Raw genomic sequence first — 15,033 nt, 5'->3', positions numbered from 1 at the left:
CCCGGGGGGCCTCGGGGAGGGGGGGGCTCAGCCACATTCAGGGACCTATAAATATTTCACCGCAGCTTCTGCGCCTGTTCAGGCGCAGCGGGCGGTGGGTAAATACCGGCGCGGCGGGGAGAGGGAGCCGGGGGTGCTGGGCTGAGCACCCCAGGGTGGGGGGCGGCAGGGGCACGAGCCGCATCCCAGCGTGACAGGGCTCATCTCCCCATCCCTGGGCCTGCGGGGGTCTCCCCCGTGACCCCCCCAGTACGTGGGGGCTTCACCCCAGGGCGGCTGTGCTGGGTGATGCCACCTGACACACCCGGCGTGATGCCAGCGGGGACTCCCCAGAGCTGGCGGGGGTCAGCAGGGTCCCCTCCCGAGGCTGGCACCACCTCAGCACGAGGTCCCTCTTTGTGGGGGTACCCCTGGCAGCCCCCCGGCACTCAGCCCCGCTCCCCCAGGGCTCGGCGGACTCCTACACCAGCCGCCCTTCCCTGGACTCCGACGTGTCCCTGGAAGAGGACCGTGAGGGCGCCCGGCGCGAGGTGGAGAGCCAGGCTCAGCAGCAGCTCGAGAGGGCCAAGGTACGGATGGGGAGGCACCCAGGGCATGGGCCGGGGTTGCTGCCGGGGCCCAGGGGTGCTGATCAGCCCCAAAACCCCCAGCACAAGCCGGTCGCCTTCGCTGTGCGCACCAATGTCAGCTACTGCGGGGCGCTGGACGAGGAGTGCCCGGTGCAGGGAGCTGCCATCAACTTCGAAGCCAAAGATTTCCTGCACATCAAAGAGGTCAGCTGAGGTGCTGTGGGGTCTGCTCAGGGCCGGGCACCTCCCCTGGTCTCACCTGTGCCTTGTCCTCACGCAGAAATACAGCAATGACTGGTGGATCGGGCGCCTAGTGAAGGAGGGGGGGGACATCGCCTTCATCCCCAGCCCCCAGCGCCTGGAAGCCATGAGGCTCAAGCAGGAGCAGAAAGCCAGGTAGGGATGGGACCCCTGGCCCCACTCCGGGACCCCCAACACCCCCTCACCCCCTTGTTCCCCAGGAGAGCTGGCAATGCCTCGGGCCTCGGCGACAGCGGGAGCCGGCGATCGCCTCCCCCCTCCTTAGGTAAGGGCAGATCTTGGCCCAGGGGAGTCGTGGGTGTCCTGAGGGGGTCCCCACTTTACTGTCACCAACCTGTGTCTCTTCTCTCCCCAAGCCAAGCAGAAGCAGAAGCAGGTGAGTCCCAGGTGCAGGGCTGTGCCCTGGGCAGGGGGCGGTGGGGAGGGGGCTGCAGGCAGGGCCAGTAGAGGCTGTTTCTGGGGTGGGCTGGGAGCAGAACCCCCCCTTTCTTCCCTGGCTATGGGGCTGGGAGGGCTCCGGGGTGCTGTGCCTCTCTGGAACAGGCTCTTTGACCCCTCCCTGGCTGGGGGTGGGAGCGCAGGGCCCTGACACCCCCCCGTGTCCCCTGCAGACGCAGCACATCCCACCCTACGACGTGGTCCCCTCCATGCGGCCCGTGGTGCTGGTGGGACCCTCGCTGAAAGGATATGAGGTACGGCGAGGGGGGGATGCAGGGTGGCCTCGTTGTGCCCTCAGGGTGGTGGCCTGCTCCCGTTGTCCCTTCCGTGCCCATCGTGCGCCGGCAGAGGGCAGATGGCGGGGCCGAGGGCGGCTGGCAGGGCGCTGAGCGGCTGCCACCTCCCCGCCGCTGCCATCTGCCGCGGCTCACCGGGCTGGCGGCCCCGCGGCAGGTCACCGACATGATGCAGAAAGCCCTCTTCGACTTCCTCAAGCACAGATTCGATGGCAGGTGAGAGCGTCACCCCCCCCAGACCCCCCTCTCCTTCCACGGGCTGTGGGTGCCCAGGTGCCCACGGCGTCCCTGTGCTCCCCAGGATCTCCATCACCCACATCACCGCCGACCTGTCCCTGGCCAAGCGCTCCATCCTCAACAACCTGGGCAAGCAGGCGATCCTGGAGCGCTCCACCACCCGCTCCAGCATTGGTGAGGGGCCAGGCTCACCCCGGGGGTGCAGGACCCCCCTCCCAGGGCCAGCCCAGCCTGACACGGCCCCCCCCGTGTCCCCCCAGCCGAGGTGCAGAGCGAGATCGAGCGAATCTTCGAGCTGGCCAAGTCCCTGCAGCTGGTGGTGCTGGATGCTGACACCATCAACCACCCGGCCCAGCTGGCCAAGACCTCCCTGGCACCCATCATCGTCTACGTCAAGGTGTCCTCCCCCAAGGTGAGGGGTCACCGCGGCTCTGGGGGGGGGTCCTGGCCGCCCCCCGTGGTGCTGTCACTGCCCTATCCCCTCCCCAGGTCCTGCAGAGGCTCATCAAGTCCAGGGGCAAGTCGCAGGTGAAGCACCTCAACGTGCAGATGATGGCAGCTGACAAGCTGGTGCAGTGTCCCCCGGTGAGCCAGCCTGTCCCCCCACCCTGGGGGTGCCTGGGGGGAGCCCCCAGCCCTCCCTGACCCCTCTCAGCTGCCCCCCCAGGAGCTCTTCGATGTGATCCTGGATGAGAACCAGCTGGAGGACGCCTGTGAGCACCTGGCTGAGTACCTGGAGGTTTACTGGCGTGCCACTCACCACCCTCCACACGCCCCCCACGCTGTCCCCTCACCCACCGGCCTGCCAGGCCTGCAGGTAACCCCATGGCACCCCCCTGCCACACGGGGGAGGGCACGGGGGGGACACACAGCCCCCCACGCTGTCCCCACTCCCTGCTGGTACAGGGGTCCACAGAACAGGGTGGGCACAGGTCAGAATTGGGGTCCCACTCCGTGCTCTTTATGGGCACCCAGCACAGGGGTGCCCAGGCTAGGGGGGCACATGCAGTTCCCCCCTCCCTATGGACAGTTGGCACAGGGCTCCAAAGATGGGGTGGGGGACATGCAGCCCCTTCCAGGGACCCAGCACAGGGTGCCAGGGCCGGGTGGGCACACGCAGCCCCCACCTCTCCACCCCCTGCCTGCAGAGCCAGCAGCTGCTGGGCGAGCGGGGCGAGCACTCGCCGCTGGAGCACGACAGCCTGATGCCATCGGATGAGGCAGGGGACACCTCGCCCCAGCCTTGGGGAGCCACATCCCAGCGCAGCTCGCGGCACCTGGAGGAGGAAGAGGAGTACGGGGACCCCTACCCCGACCTGTACCAGCCCCACCGGCACCACGGCAGCGGCCCCGGCACGCCGGAGCGCCCGGGCGAGCGCAACCACGACAGGAACTGGCAGCGCAGCCGGCCCTGGGCCAAGGACAGCTATTAGGGCTGGGAGGGGGTGGGCTCGGCTGGGAACCGGCCCCCCCAAACCCCGGGCGCTCCCCGCCTCGCCCCAGCCCCGCGCTGGGGGTGCTCAGACAATCGAACTCCGCAGCGGCAGCTTCCTCTCGCCCGGCCCCCCCCGGGCACGACTTCAGCCATAAGCACAGCGAGGTTTGGGGGGGGCCCGGCGGCCAGGATGGCCTGGGACCCCCCGCCCGAGTTTTTTTGGGGAGCCTGGGGACAGACAAATGCCTTGGCCCTGCCTCAGTGTCCCCTCCCCGGGCCCTGCATCACAGGTCGGCTCATTCTCCGCAGGGCAGCTGCCATGGACAGTGGGTGCCCCCCCAAAATAAAGGGGAGGTAAGGAGTGGGGGGCAGTTGTAGCAGCATCCCCCAGCCCGCACGGACCCGAGGAAGAAAGGGAAGGTGCCTGCTCAGCCCCGGGACCTGGCCTGCCCCCTCCCCACCCCTGCATGGGACCCCCGGGAGGAGCGGGTCACAGCACTGGCTTCGCTCTGCACCGATTCCCCCCCGCCCCCGGCCCCGCAGCCGCCCCGGCCCTGCCCCCGGCGCGGGGAGGGCACAGGGGGGGCTGCCCGGGGTCTGGGGGCTGCTCCACGCTTGCACCCACTGCCCTGTCCCCGCTGTCACCGCACGTCACCACAGTCCTGTAAATACGGCGCCCACTGCCCTCGGCCGGGGGTCCTGGCGTGGGCTGAGCCCCCCCGCGGCCATCACTGGTGGGAAGGGGGGGGAATGGGGTGGGGGCCACAGATTTGTTATAATTTCTTTTGTAGAAAGCACTGATTTCCCTGTAATTGGTTTCAGAAACACACGAGTGCTCAGAGGTGCTGGTGTCCGTGTCTGTGGGGGAGAAGCTGGTCTGGGGAGGGGGGAGGACAGTGCTGGGGGGTGCTGAGCACCTCAAGGTGCTCCTTTGGGGCACTGCTGGCTTCTGTTCCATGGGAGGTGGCACCCAGGGAAGGGAGAGGATGAGGAGGCGACACCCATAACGCCGCTGCCGGTTTATTCCTGCAGCCTGGAGCTTCAGCTACAAAAAAACAAACAAAAACCCAAAGGATGAGGTGCAGACAGTTCCCAGGACAGCCAAAAAAACCAGCCCCAACCCTGGCAGCAGGGAGGGACCGGCCCCCAACCAGCCTCCAGCAGCTCCTCCGCTCCGTGGGGAAGGTGGGAAGGGGACTGGGAGAACAGGGGGGATGTTTTGGGATAATCCCAGCCCCAGTCTCTGCTTGTGGGCAGTCCTTGGGTTGCACAAGAGCTGGGAAAAGAACAGCCAGAGCAGTCCTGGCAGCCTTGCTGGTCCTGTTGTCCCCGGAGGGGTGACAAAGAGGGGCCTCAGGCGAAGATGGTCTCCTCCCGCCGCTTCTTGGTGAGGATGGTGCCTGGCTTGTGCTGGGCATCGGGGTGGTTTGCCAGCTCGGGGGGGCACGAGGACACAGGGCTCTCCAGGATGGCCTGTTTGAGGTCGTAGAACACCGTGGAGTCCTCCTTGGTGAGGAAGGTGATGGCCACACCGCTCTTCCCCGCTCGGCCCGTCCGCCCAATGCGGTGGATGTAATCTGGGGGGGGAAATGAAGGGCTCAGTGAGGGCAGTGCCAGGGCTGGGCACTCCCTGCAGCCCCCCCTGCACTCCCAGCACCAGGGCTGGGCACCCCACAAAGCCCTGGTTGTGGCAGCACCAGGGCTGGGCACCGCCCATCCCCAAGAACCAATGTCAGGACCCCCTCCATCCCCCTGACACTGGCAGCACTGGGGCTGGGCACCACCCCAGACCCTCAGCACTGGGGCTGGGCACCACCCCAGACCCTCAGCACTGGGGCTGGGCATTTCTGCAACCCAAAAACCAGGGTTGGGCACCTCTGCAATTCCCTTGGTGAGGGCAGTACCAGGGCCAGGCACCCCCTGCACATCCAGTACCAAAGCTGGGCGATGTCACAGCCTCTTCAGCGTGCCAGCACCAGGGCTGAGCAACCCCCCAAAGCCCCTCCAGTGAAGGTAACACCAGGAACAAGCACCCCCAGCAGGGCCAAGCACCCCCAGCGTGGGCAGCACACCCCCAGTGCCCCCCTCAGTGCCCCCCAGGCTCACCCTCGATGTTCTTGGCCATGTCGTAGTTGACCACCATGGAGACGTCGTGGATGTCGATGCCACGTCCGGCCACGTCCGTGGCCACCAGGATGTCCTTGGCCCCAGCCTTGAGGTTGGAGAGGGCGAACTCTCGCTGCTCCTGGCCCTTGCCACCGTGCAGGGTGCAGGCGTTGTACTGTGGGAACAGGGGGGGTCAGTTGGGGGTACATCAGGGGGTCCCCGTGTGGGGATGAGGGGGACGGGGCTCAGGGTGACCCCCTGCCAGCCCAGCCTCACCCCCATCTTCTCCAGGGACTTGGCCAGCACGTCGCAGCCCTTCTTCTGGTTGACGAAGATGATGATGGGCGGGTCGAAGCCCTGCTCCAGGATGGCCAAGAGCTTCTTCCTGCGGGGCAGAAAGAGGAGGAGACAGTCGGGCAAAGAGATGCTGAAGCACCCCCCGCAGAGTCCCCCGCACCCTCCACGCCCCAGACCACCCCCAAATAAATGCTCCCCACCTTTTCTCGGACTCGGACATGAGGAAAACCTTCTGCTCCACCCTCTCGTGGGGTTTGCCGGCGGAGCCGATGTAGACCACGGCCGGGCGCCGCAGGTAACTGCGGGCCAGGCGCTCCACGGCCGGGGGCATGGTGGCTGTGAACATGACAGTCTGCAAGGCAACGGGGCAGGGACAGCCTGTCAGGTGGCAGTGTCCCCTCGGGAAGAAGGAATGACCCTGGTGGGGCAGGGAACATCACCCCCAAGGAGCAGGAACATCCTCAGTGAGGGGGGAACGACCCCAGTGGGGCAGGAATGTCCCACCCATGGAGCAGGAACAACCTGCAGTGAGGTGGGAATGACCCCAGAGGGGCAGGAATGTCCCACCCATGGAGCAGGAACAACATGCAGTGAGGTGGGAATGACCCCAGTGGGATAGAAATGTCCCACCCATGGAGCAGGAACATCCTCCAGTGAAGCAGGAATGATCCCAGAGGGGCAGGAATGTCCCACCCACGGAGCAGGAACATCCTCAGCGAGGCAGGAATGACCCCAGTGGGGCAGGAATGTCCCTCATGGAGCAGGAACATCCCACAGCGAGGCAGGAATGACCCCAGTGGGGCAGGAATGTCCCACCCATGGAGCAGAACTTCCCCCACAAGGCAAAAATGTCCCCTTGTGGGGCAGCAATGACCCCTCACAGGGCAGGAACATCCACTGTGAGGCAGGAACGTTCCTCCACAGAGCAGAAACCTGACTCCCATTCCCTCAACCCCTTCCCCAAAAGCCCAAATCATCCCTCCCCCACCATCCCAGGCACCCCCACCTGTCTGTACTTGTGCTTCCCAGACTCAAAGTTGGCCAACATCTTCTCGGGGTCCTCAGCCTCATCAGTGTCGGGTTTCTGGTTGGTGACAGGCATGTGCTCCAGGATCTTCTGCACGTCAGGCTCGAAGCCCATGTCGATCATGCGATCGGCCTCGTCCAGCACCACGTAGGTGCAGCGGCTCAGCACCAGGTACCGGTTCTCCAGCACGTCAATGAGCCGGCCCGGCGTGGCAATGACAATCTGGGGGGCCAGGGGGGGTTGGTGGGAGCAGCCCAAGGCTGAGCTGCCCCCCTGAGACCCCCTACAATCCCCCCAGTCACCTCGCAGCCCATGCGGAGGCGGAAGCCCTGGTCCTCGCGGGAGATGCCGCCGATCACGGCCACGGTGCGGATGCCCAGGGGTTTCCCAAATTTGATGGTTTCCTCCTCAATCTGCTGGGCCAGCTCACGGGTGGGGGCCAGGATGATGGCGTAGGGCCCCTGGTCTGACTCCTCGATGCTGCAGCATGGCAGGAGATGGTTGTGTCACCCACGGTGCCACATGTGTGCCCTGCAGTGTCACCCCATCTCCTCCACCATGTCACCTGGAACCTGCCCCAATCTCCTGACAGTGTCACCCTTTCATCTCCAGTGTCACCCTGTCCTGACGCATCTGCAGTGTCACCCTATCACACCATCCTGTCACATCCACAGTGCCACCCTGTCCCAACCCATCTGCAGTGTCACACCATCCCCTCCACGTCACCTTTTCACCTCCACAGTGTCACCCTGTCACACCATCCTGCCACCTCCACAGTGCCACCCTGTCCCAACCCATCTGCAGTGTCACACCATCTCCTCCACGTCACTCTTTCACCTCCACAGTGTCACACCATCCTGTCACCTCCACAGTGCCACCCTGTCCTGACCCCTCTGCAGTGTCACCTCATCCTCTCCACCATGTCACCCTGTAATCCTGCCTCAATCCCCTGACAGCATCACCATGTCACCTCATCCTGTCACCTCCACAGTGCCACCCAGTCCTGACCCATCTGCAGTGTCACCCTGTCACCCCATCCTGTCACTTCCACAGTGCCACTTTGCCCCAGCCCCTCTGCTGTGTCACCCCATCCTCTCACCTCCACAGTGCCACCCTGCCCCAAACCCTGTGCACTGTCACCCTGTCACGTCATCCTGTCACCTCCACAGTCCCAACCCATCTGCAGTGTCACCCTGCCACTCCACCATATCACCCTGTCCACAGTGCCACCCTGTCCTGACCCCTCTGCAGTGTCACCTCATCCTCTCCACCATGTCACCCTGTAATCCTGCCTCAATCCCCTGACAGCATCACCATGTCACCTCATCCTGTCACCTCCACAGTGCCACCCAGTCCTGACCCATCTGCAGTGTCACCCTGTCACCCCATCCTGTCACTTCTACAGTGCCACTTTGCCCCGACCCCTCTGCTGTGTCACCTCATCCTCTCCATGTCACCCCATCCTCTCACCTCCACAGTGCCACCCTGCCCCAAACCCTGTGCACTGTCACCCTGTCACGTCATCCTGTCACCTCCACAGTCCCAACCCATCTCCAGTGTCACCCTGCCACTCCACCATATCACCCTGTAACCCTGCCTCAACCCCTCTGCACTGCCACCCCATCTCCTCCACCATGTCACCTGTAACCCTGCCTCAATCTCCTGACAGTGTCACCCTGTCACCCCATTCTGTCACCTCCACAGTCCCAACCCATCTGCAGTGTCCCCCTGCCACTCCACCCCGTCCCAGGGCAGCGTCCCCGCGGCGCACCGGTCGATTTTGGGCAGGGTGGTGATCCACACGAGCAGCGGGATCAGGAACGCCGCCGTCTTGCCGCTGCCGGTCTCGGCCACGCCGATGATGTCGCGGTTCTGCAGCCCGATGGGGATGGCCTGGCGCTGGATCGGGGTCGGCTCCTGCCAGGGGGAGCAGGTTGGGAGCAGAACTTGCCCTGTTCCCCCTCTCCAAATCCCAGCCCAGCCCTTTTCCCCCCTCCCCAGCTCCCCCTCTCCGTGCCCACCTTGTAGCCACACTTGTCAATGACCTCCAGGATGTGGGGGGGCAGGGAGGAGTCCTTCCAGGAGCGGATGGGATTGGGGATCTTGCCCCCCTTGGTGGTGATGCTGTAATCCTCACGGAAGATGCGCCAGTCCCTGTCTGTCATCTCGTCCAGCTTCTTCTGGGACCAGTGCCGGTCATCCCAGCGCTGCTTGGCCTCCTTCTTCCGCAGCTTCCGCAGCCGCGCCCTGCCGGACGGAGGGGAGGGATGGGGAGAGGGATGGGGAGAGGGAAAAGGGAGAGGGAAAAGGGGATGGGGGAAAGGGGATAGGGAAAGGTAGAGGGATGGGGAAAGAGGGATGGTAAAAGGGGGATGGGGAGAGGGGGATGAGGGAAAAGGGAATGGAGAAAAGGGAGAGGGATGTGGAGAGGGAAAAGGGAATGGGGGAAAGGGATGAGGAAAGGGAGAGGGATGGGGAAAAGGGGATAGGGAAAGGGGGATGAGGGACAAGGGAATGGGGGAAGGAAGAGAGAATGGGGAGAGGGATGGGGAAAGCAGGATTAGGAAAAGGGGATGAGGGAAAGGGGGATGAGGAAAAGGGAATGGGGGAAAGGGAGAGGGAAAGGGGAAAGAGGGATGGGGAAAATGGGATGAGAGAAAAGGGAATGGGGGAAAGTGGGATGTGGAAAAGGGAATAGGGAAAAGAGAATAAAAGAAAAGGGAATGGGGAAAGGGGGATGAGGGAAAAGAAAATGGAGAAAAGAAAATGGGGAAAAGGGGATAGGTAAAGGGAAATGAGGGCAAAGGGAATGGGGAAAAGGGAGAGCAGGATGGGGAAAAGGGGATAGGTAAAAAGAAATGAGGGAAAAGGGAATGGGGAATAGGGAATGGGGAAAAGAGGAAGGCATGATGGGGAGAAAGAGAAAGGGGATGTGGAAAAGGGAAAGGAGAGAAGAATGGTGAAAGTGGGATGGGGAAAAGGGAATAGGGAAAAGAGAATAAAGGAAAAGGGAATGGGGAAAGGGGGATGAGGGAAAAGAAAATGGAGAAAAGAAAATGGGGAAAAGGGGATAGGTAAAGGGAAATGAGGGCAAAGGGAATGGGGAAAAGGGAGAGCAGGATGGGGAAAAGGGGATAGGTAAAAAGAAATGAGGGAAAAGGGAATGGGGAATAGGGAATGGGGAAAAGAGGAAGGCATGATGGGGAGAAAGAGAAAGGAAATGGGAGATGAGAGAAAAGGGAATGGGGAAAGTGGGATGGGGAAAGGAGAATAAAGGGAAAGGAAATGGGGGAAATGGGAGAGGGAAAGAGGATGGGAGAAATGAGGACGAGGACAGGCGGATGAGAGTGGGGGATGAGAAAAGGGCAAGGAAAGGGATGATAAAAGGGAGTGAGGGAGGTGAGGAAGAGGAAGGATAAAGTGCATAGGGCTCACCCTGTGCCTCTAGAACCCTTCTGCCAATTTCCTGCAGGACCTGCTGCAGCCCAGCTCCACATCCCAACCAAGCTAAGCCAGCCACGACCCCACACACCCCTCAGCACCCTCCCAGCTTCCCCAAAACCTCACTCCTCCTGCTCCTTCTCCTCCAGCGTCCTCCTCTTCTCCATCAGGTCCCCGTAGAACCGCGACTGCTCCCGTTTCTGCTGCTTCAGGTCGATGCCGGCGATGAAGCCACGGCCCAGCAGCTGCACCTGGTGCCTCTCCTTGTACCTGGAGCAGGGTGGGAGCATCAGGAGCAGGCCTTGCACTCCGCAGGGACACCCCCAGCCCTAGGGGCACCCCAGCACTCACAGGGGGTTGTAGTCAATGGACGTGTCCTCCGACGCGTCCCACTCGAACACGAACTTGCGGTCGTTGAGGTGCCGCGTGCGCCGCCGCTTCTTCACCCCGCCCAGGTACCGCTCCTGCAGGAGCCCAGGTTCAGTGGGACCCCTCATCCTCCCCCTGGCCCCCCCGGGCCAGCCCCCAGCCCCACCTTGATGGCGTGGAGCTCTTTGCTTTTGTCCTTCTCCTCCCGGATCTTCTGCCTGCCCTCCTCGTCCTCGGTGCCGTTGGTCTCCCGCTCCATGCGCTCGCGGCGCTCCCGGCGCTCGCGCTCCTGGGGGTCTTCTGGGGAGCAGGGGAAGGGGCTCAGAGCCAGCACCCACCCCCAGGGCTGGGTGGGGGGCTCCAGGGATGAATCCTTACCCAGCATCTTCCTGCCCATCTCCTGGAATTGTTTCCTTTTCTTCCTCTCCTCCTCCAGCAGCCGCTGCCGCTCCTCCACCTCCTGCTGCCGCCGCCGCAGGGCCTCGGCCTCCCGCTCCGCCTTGGACAGGAACTTGGGCTGGCATGGGAGAGAGGCAACGTCACACTGGGCCTGCCTGCCACCCTCTGTGCTGCTGGGGGTCCCCTCAGCCTTCTCTGCTCCTTTCTGGGGTCCCCCAGGCCTCCCCTCTTCCTCCTGTCCCTCTCTGGATCCCCCAGACCTCTCCACTCCCTGCCAGGGCTCTCTCTGCTCCCTCCCCGTGTCCTCCAGCCCTCCTTTCCCTCCTAGGGCCCCCTCTGTGCCTCTCATCCTTCCCTGTTTCCTCCCAAGGTCCTTCTGCTCCCTCCTGGGGGTCCACCAGGACTTCCCTCTCCCTCCCCTGTCTCCACAGCCCCCCATGTGCCCTCCCAAGTCCCCCAGCCCTCCCTGCTCCATCCCATGATCCCTCCTGGTGTCCCCTGGCACTCCCTGCTTCCTTCTGGGGTCCCTCTGCATCCCCAAGGTTCTCAGCCCTCCCTGTTCCCTCCTAGGGTCCCCACAAACATCCACACCCCCAGCAGAGGGAAGAGGCTCCGGTTCCTTCTCCTACCTTGGCTTCTGCCTCCTCTTCTGCCTTCTTCTTTGCCAGCAGCTCCTCCAACGACAGCGGCTGCGCCTGCAAGTGAGGCCAGATGTCAGCACCACTCCTGGGGACCTGAATCCCCTGGAACCCCTCCCCAGAGACCTGGATCCCCTGGAGCCACTCCCATTCAAGCCCCATCCACCTCCTCTTCACCTTCTCCTTCTTCAGGGCATTTTCCTCCTCTTCCTCTGCTTTCCGTGCCTCCCGATCCTTGCGAGACTTGGAGTCCTTCCCCCTGCCCGGGGACAAACTTCCAAGGAAAACAGCACCAGGAATAAGCCACCAAGCACAGCCCTGGGGGATCCCCAACCTCCATGGGGTTTAGGGGAGAGCAGGAACCCCTCAAAAAAGGGACAGGGCCCACCTGGACCGCTTGCGGTCCTTGTCCCGCCGGTGCCCATCCTTGTCCCGGTCCCGCTCCTTCTTGCTGCGGTCCCGGTCCCGCTCCTTGTGCCGCCGATCCCTGTGGGACAGGGGGGTCACAGCCCCACGGGGGGGGTCACAGCGCGGCCCCACAGCCCTCACCCACCCCCTGTGGGGCCCTGCAGTGCTTTTGGTTCGCCAGTTTTGAGATTTCCTGGCCAGGGCAGCAGTGAGGGTGGTGGGCTCAGTGCTGCTCAATCCCCACTGCACTCAATTCCTGCTGTGAGGAAGGGCTAGGAGGAAGGCAGAGCAGGCTCAAAACTTTAAAAGTGAGCCTCTTTATACCCTCTTTAAAATAAATAAACGCTGTTAATACATTTTTCTTTATACCCTCTTTAAAATAAATAAGCACTGTTAATAATTTTTTCTTTATATCCTCTTTAAAATAAATAAACCCTGTTAATAAATTTTTCTTTATACCCTCTTTAAAATAAATAAGCACTGTTAATAATTTTTTCTTTATATCCTCTTTAAAATAAATAAACCCTGTTAATAAATTTTTCTTTATACCCTCTTTAAAATAAATAAAAACACTGTTAATAAATTTTTCTTTATGTTCTCTTTAAAAGGGTATAAAGAAAAACTTATTAACGGTAACTAAAATAAAAAGTAGTAAGAATCAGAACAAAACCTTCACAACATTTCTCCTCCCACAACCTTTTCTTTCCCTTCAAAGCTCTTCCCAAACCGCAGGGAGCCCCGGAGCTGCCTCACCTCTCGGTGGATTTGGAGCGGGATCGGGACCGGGAGCGGCTCCGCCTCCGCTCCCGGGACCGGTGGCGCTTCCGCTCCTTGGCCGGGGGGGAGCCCTTGCGGTCCCGCTCCCGCTCCCGGTCCCGCTCCGGGGAGCGGGAACGCTTCCTCTCCTCCTTCACCGGGGACGCATCCCGATCCTTCTTGTCGGCCACTTCTCCGGCCATCTGTGGGGAGGGGGACACCGGGAGGGTCGCGGGGGGCACCGGGAGGGAACTTGGGGTGCACGGGGGGGGAGCCAGGAGGGAGAGAGAAGGGTTGTGAGATGCAGGGGGGGCACAGAGGGACCCCAAGAAGGAGCGGGGAGGTGCAAGAGACCACCAGGAGGAAATGGGGAGAGGCCAAAGGAGCCGGGGAGGGAACAGGGAGATGCAGGAAAGAAGCAGGGAGAGGTGGGGAACCGCGGGATGAGCGAAAAGGGACCCTCGGGAGGGAGAGGGGAACGCGGGGAGAGCGAAAAGAGACCCTCGGGAGGGAGAGGGGAATGCGGGGAGAGCAAAAAGGGACCCTCAGGAGGGAGAGGGGACCCGGGGTGAGAGAAAAGAGACCCTCAGGAGGGAGAGGGGAACCCGGGGAGAGCGAAAACGGACCCCTAGGAGGGAGAGTGGAACCCAGGAGAGGGAAAAGAGACCCTCAGGAGGGAGAGGGGAACCCGGGGAGAGCGAAAACGGACCCCTAGGAGGGAGAGTGGAACCCAGGAGAGGGAAAAGAGACCCTCAGGAGGGAGAGGGGAATGCGGGGAGAGCAAAAAGGGACCCTCAGGAAGGAGTGGAGACCCTCAGGAGAGAGAGGGAACCCAGGACGAGCGCAAAGGGACCCTTGAAAGGGACAGGGGACCCCGGGATGAGCGAAAAGGGACCTGTAGGAGGGAGAGGGGAACCCAGGGAGAACGAAAAGGGACCCTCAGGAGTGGGGAGATCGTAAGGGGACCCCCAGGAGGGAGTGGGGAATGTGGGGAGAGCCCTGAGGGACCCTCAGGAGGGACAGGGGACACCGGAGAGAGCGCAAAGGGACCCTCAGGAGGGAGAGGGGAACCCGGGATGAGTGAAAAGGGACCCTCAGAAGGGAGAGGGTAACGCGGGGAGAGCCCTGAGGGACCCTCAGGAGGGACAGGGGACACCGGAGAGAGCGCAAAGGGACCCTCAGGAGGGAGAGGGGAACCCGGGATGAGTGAAAAGGGACCCTCAGAAGGGAGAGGGTAACGCGGGGAGAGCCCTGAGGGACCCTCAGGAGGGACAGGGGACACCGGAGAGAGCGCAAAGAGACCCTCAGAAGGGAGAGGGGAATGTAGGGAGAGGGCAAAGGGACCCTCGGGAGGGGGGAGATCGTAAAGGGACCCTCAGGAGGGAGTGGAAATGCGAGGAGAGGGCAAAGGGACCCTCAGGAGGGAGCGGGGAGCCCGGGAGAGCCCTGAGGGACCCTCATGAGGGAGCGGGCAGGCCTGGGGGAGCCCCGAGAGGGCACAGAGGGACCCCAGGAAGGAGCGGGAAGCGCTGGAGGGCCCCGAGGAGAGAAGGCAGAGGGAAGGGAGGACGCCGAGAGGGCACAGGGAGCCCCGGGGTGGGTGCGGGGAGCCCTGAGGGACCCCGGAAAGGCTCCGGGAGACGCGGCGCAACGGCGCTCCAGGCCCTGCCGCCGGTGCTCGGCACCGGGGCTCTGCCCGGCGCCGCGGCAGCGGGGCTCTGCAGCCTGTGTGCCCCTCGCTGGCTCCCTGCAGTGCCCCCCGCTCGCTCCCGCCGGTGCCCGCTCACCGCCGCAGCCCCGCGTTCAGCGCCGCCGCGCCGCCGCCATGTCTGCCGGGCCCGCGGGGCGCACAGGGACTACAGCTCCCGGCAGCCCTCGCGGCGGCGGACTACAACTCCCTGCGCCCCTGCGCGCGGCTGCAGCACCGCCGCGCCCCGTGATCCTTCCGCCGCGCGGTAACTCCCCCCGCCCCACGGCAAAGAGTCCCCCCGGACGGTGTCCCCGTGTCCCTGAGCCCCCCCACGGCCCGCAGGCACCTCCTGCTTACCCAAATGAGGCCCCTGAGGACGTGTCTTCACAGCCCAGAGCATCCCAAACCCTCCCGAGTCAGTGTCCCCCATGTCCCTGCACACCCCAAATCCCACGGGGACCCCCCCAGATCAGCGGCCCCACAGCCCCGTGCACCAAAAATTCACCCAGAACCCCCAGATCGGCGTCCCTGAAGGAGCCCCACCGCCCATTCACAAGATTGGGGTGTCCCAGGCAGAATCTGGGGGCAGAAGAGGTGGGGGGACCCTTTTGGCACCCCCCAAAAAACCCCAAACCAGGGGTGACAGCTGAGCCCCATATCAGTGTC

The 15,033-nt window shown here is 63.2% G+C and overlaps 2 protein-coding genes across 5 annotated transcripts in view; one reads left to right on the top strand and one right to left on the bottom strand.

Moving 5' to 3' along the window:
- The window catches only part of CACNB3 (calcium voltage-gated channel auxiliary subunit beta 3), a 7,092-nt gene extending 2,507 nt beyond the window's left edge, over positions 1 to 4,585 (top strand). For all 3 annotated transcript variants that reach the window (XM_039703249.1, XM_039703251.1, XM_039703250.1), the window contains 12 exons: positions 447 to 569; positions 651 to 773; positions 850 to 965; positions 1,031 to 1,095; positions 1,187 to 1,206; positions 1,442 to 1,522; positions 1,722 to 1,780; positions 1,866 to 1,975; positions 2,062 to 2,213; positions 2,291 to 2,386; positions 2,469 to 2,618; positions 2,950 to 4,585. In XM_039703249.1, the coding sequence (XP_039559183.1) occupies positions 447 to 569; positions 651 to 773; positions 850 to 965; positions 1,031 to 1,095; positions 1,187 to 1,206; positions 1,442 to 1,522; positions 1,722 to 1,780; positions 1,866 to 1,975; positions 2,062 to 2,213; positions 2,291 to 2,386; positions 2,469 to 2,618; positions 2,950 to 3,234 (1,380 nt within the window). In that variant the 3' untranslated portion in view covers positions 3,235 to 4,585. The remainder of the gene's footprint in view (positions 1 to 446; positions 570 to 650; positions 774 to 849; positions 966 to 1,030; positions 1,096 to 1,186; positions 1,207 to 1,441; positions 1,523 to 1,721; positions 1,781 to 1,865; positions 1,976 to 2,061; positions 2,214 to 2,290; positions 2,387 to 2,468; positions 2,619 to 2,949) is intronic.
- On the bottom strand, positions 4,241 to 14,594 carry DDX23 (DEAD-box helicase 23). 2 transcript variants are annotated; one of them, XM_039703245.1, is made up of 17 exons: positions 14,465 to 14,594; positions 12,675 to 12,880; positions 11,902 to 12,000; positions 11,691 to 11,787; positions 11,505 to 11,570; positions 10,855 to 10,993; positions 10,643 to 10,776; positions 10,459 to 10,571; positions 10,234 to 10,377; positions 8,688 to 8,913; positions 8,438 to 8,583; positions 6,969 to 7,146; positions 6,646 to 6,888; positions 5,840 to 5,991; positions 5,619 to 5,727; positions 5,343 to 5,517; positions 4,241 to 4,813 (listed from the first exon to the last, which is right to left on the bottom strand). In XM_039703245.1, exons 2-17 carry the CDS (start codon positions 12,878 to 12,880, stop codon positions 4,590 to 4,592), a joined length of 2,451 nt encoding a protein of 816 aa, XP_039559179.1. In that variant the 5' UTR covers positions 14,465 to 14,594; the 3' UTR covers positions 4,241 to 4,589. The 2 variants fall into 2 exon arrangements, with proteins under 2 accessions (XP_039559179.1, XP_039559180.1); XM_039703246.1 differs by having other exon boundaries at positions 10,643 to 10,773.
- Between the last annotated feature and the right edge of the window lie 439 nt (positions 14,595 to 15,033).

Source organism: Passer montanus, unplaced genomic scaffold (genome assembly GCF_014805655.1).
Source record: "Passer montanus isolate IOZ18808 unplaced genomic scaffold, ASM1480565v1 scaffold161, whole genome shotgun sequence".
Lineage (NCBI taxonomy): Eukaryota > Metazoa > Chordata > Aves > Passeriformes > Passeridae > Passer > Passer montanus.
The sequence above is the reverse complement of the archived record's forward strand: the minus strand, read 5'-3'. Positions and strand labels throughout refer to the sequence as shown.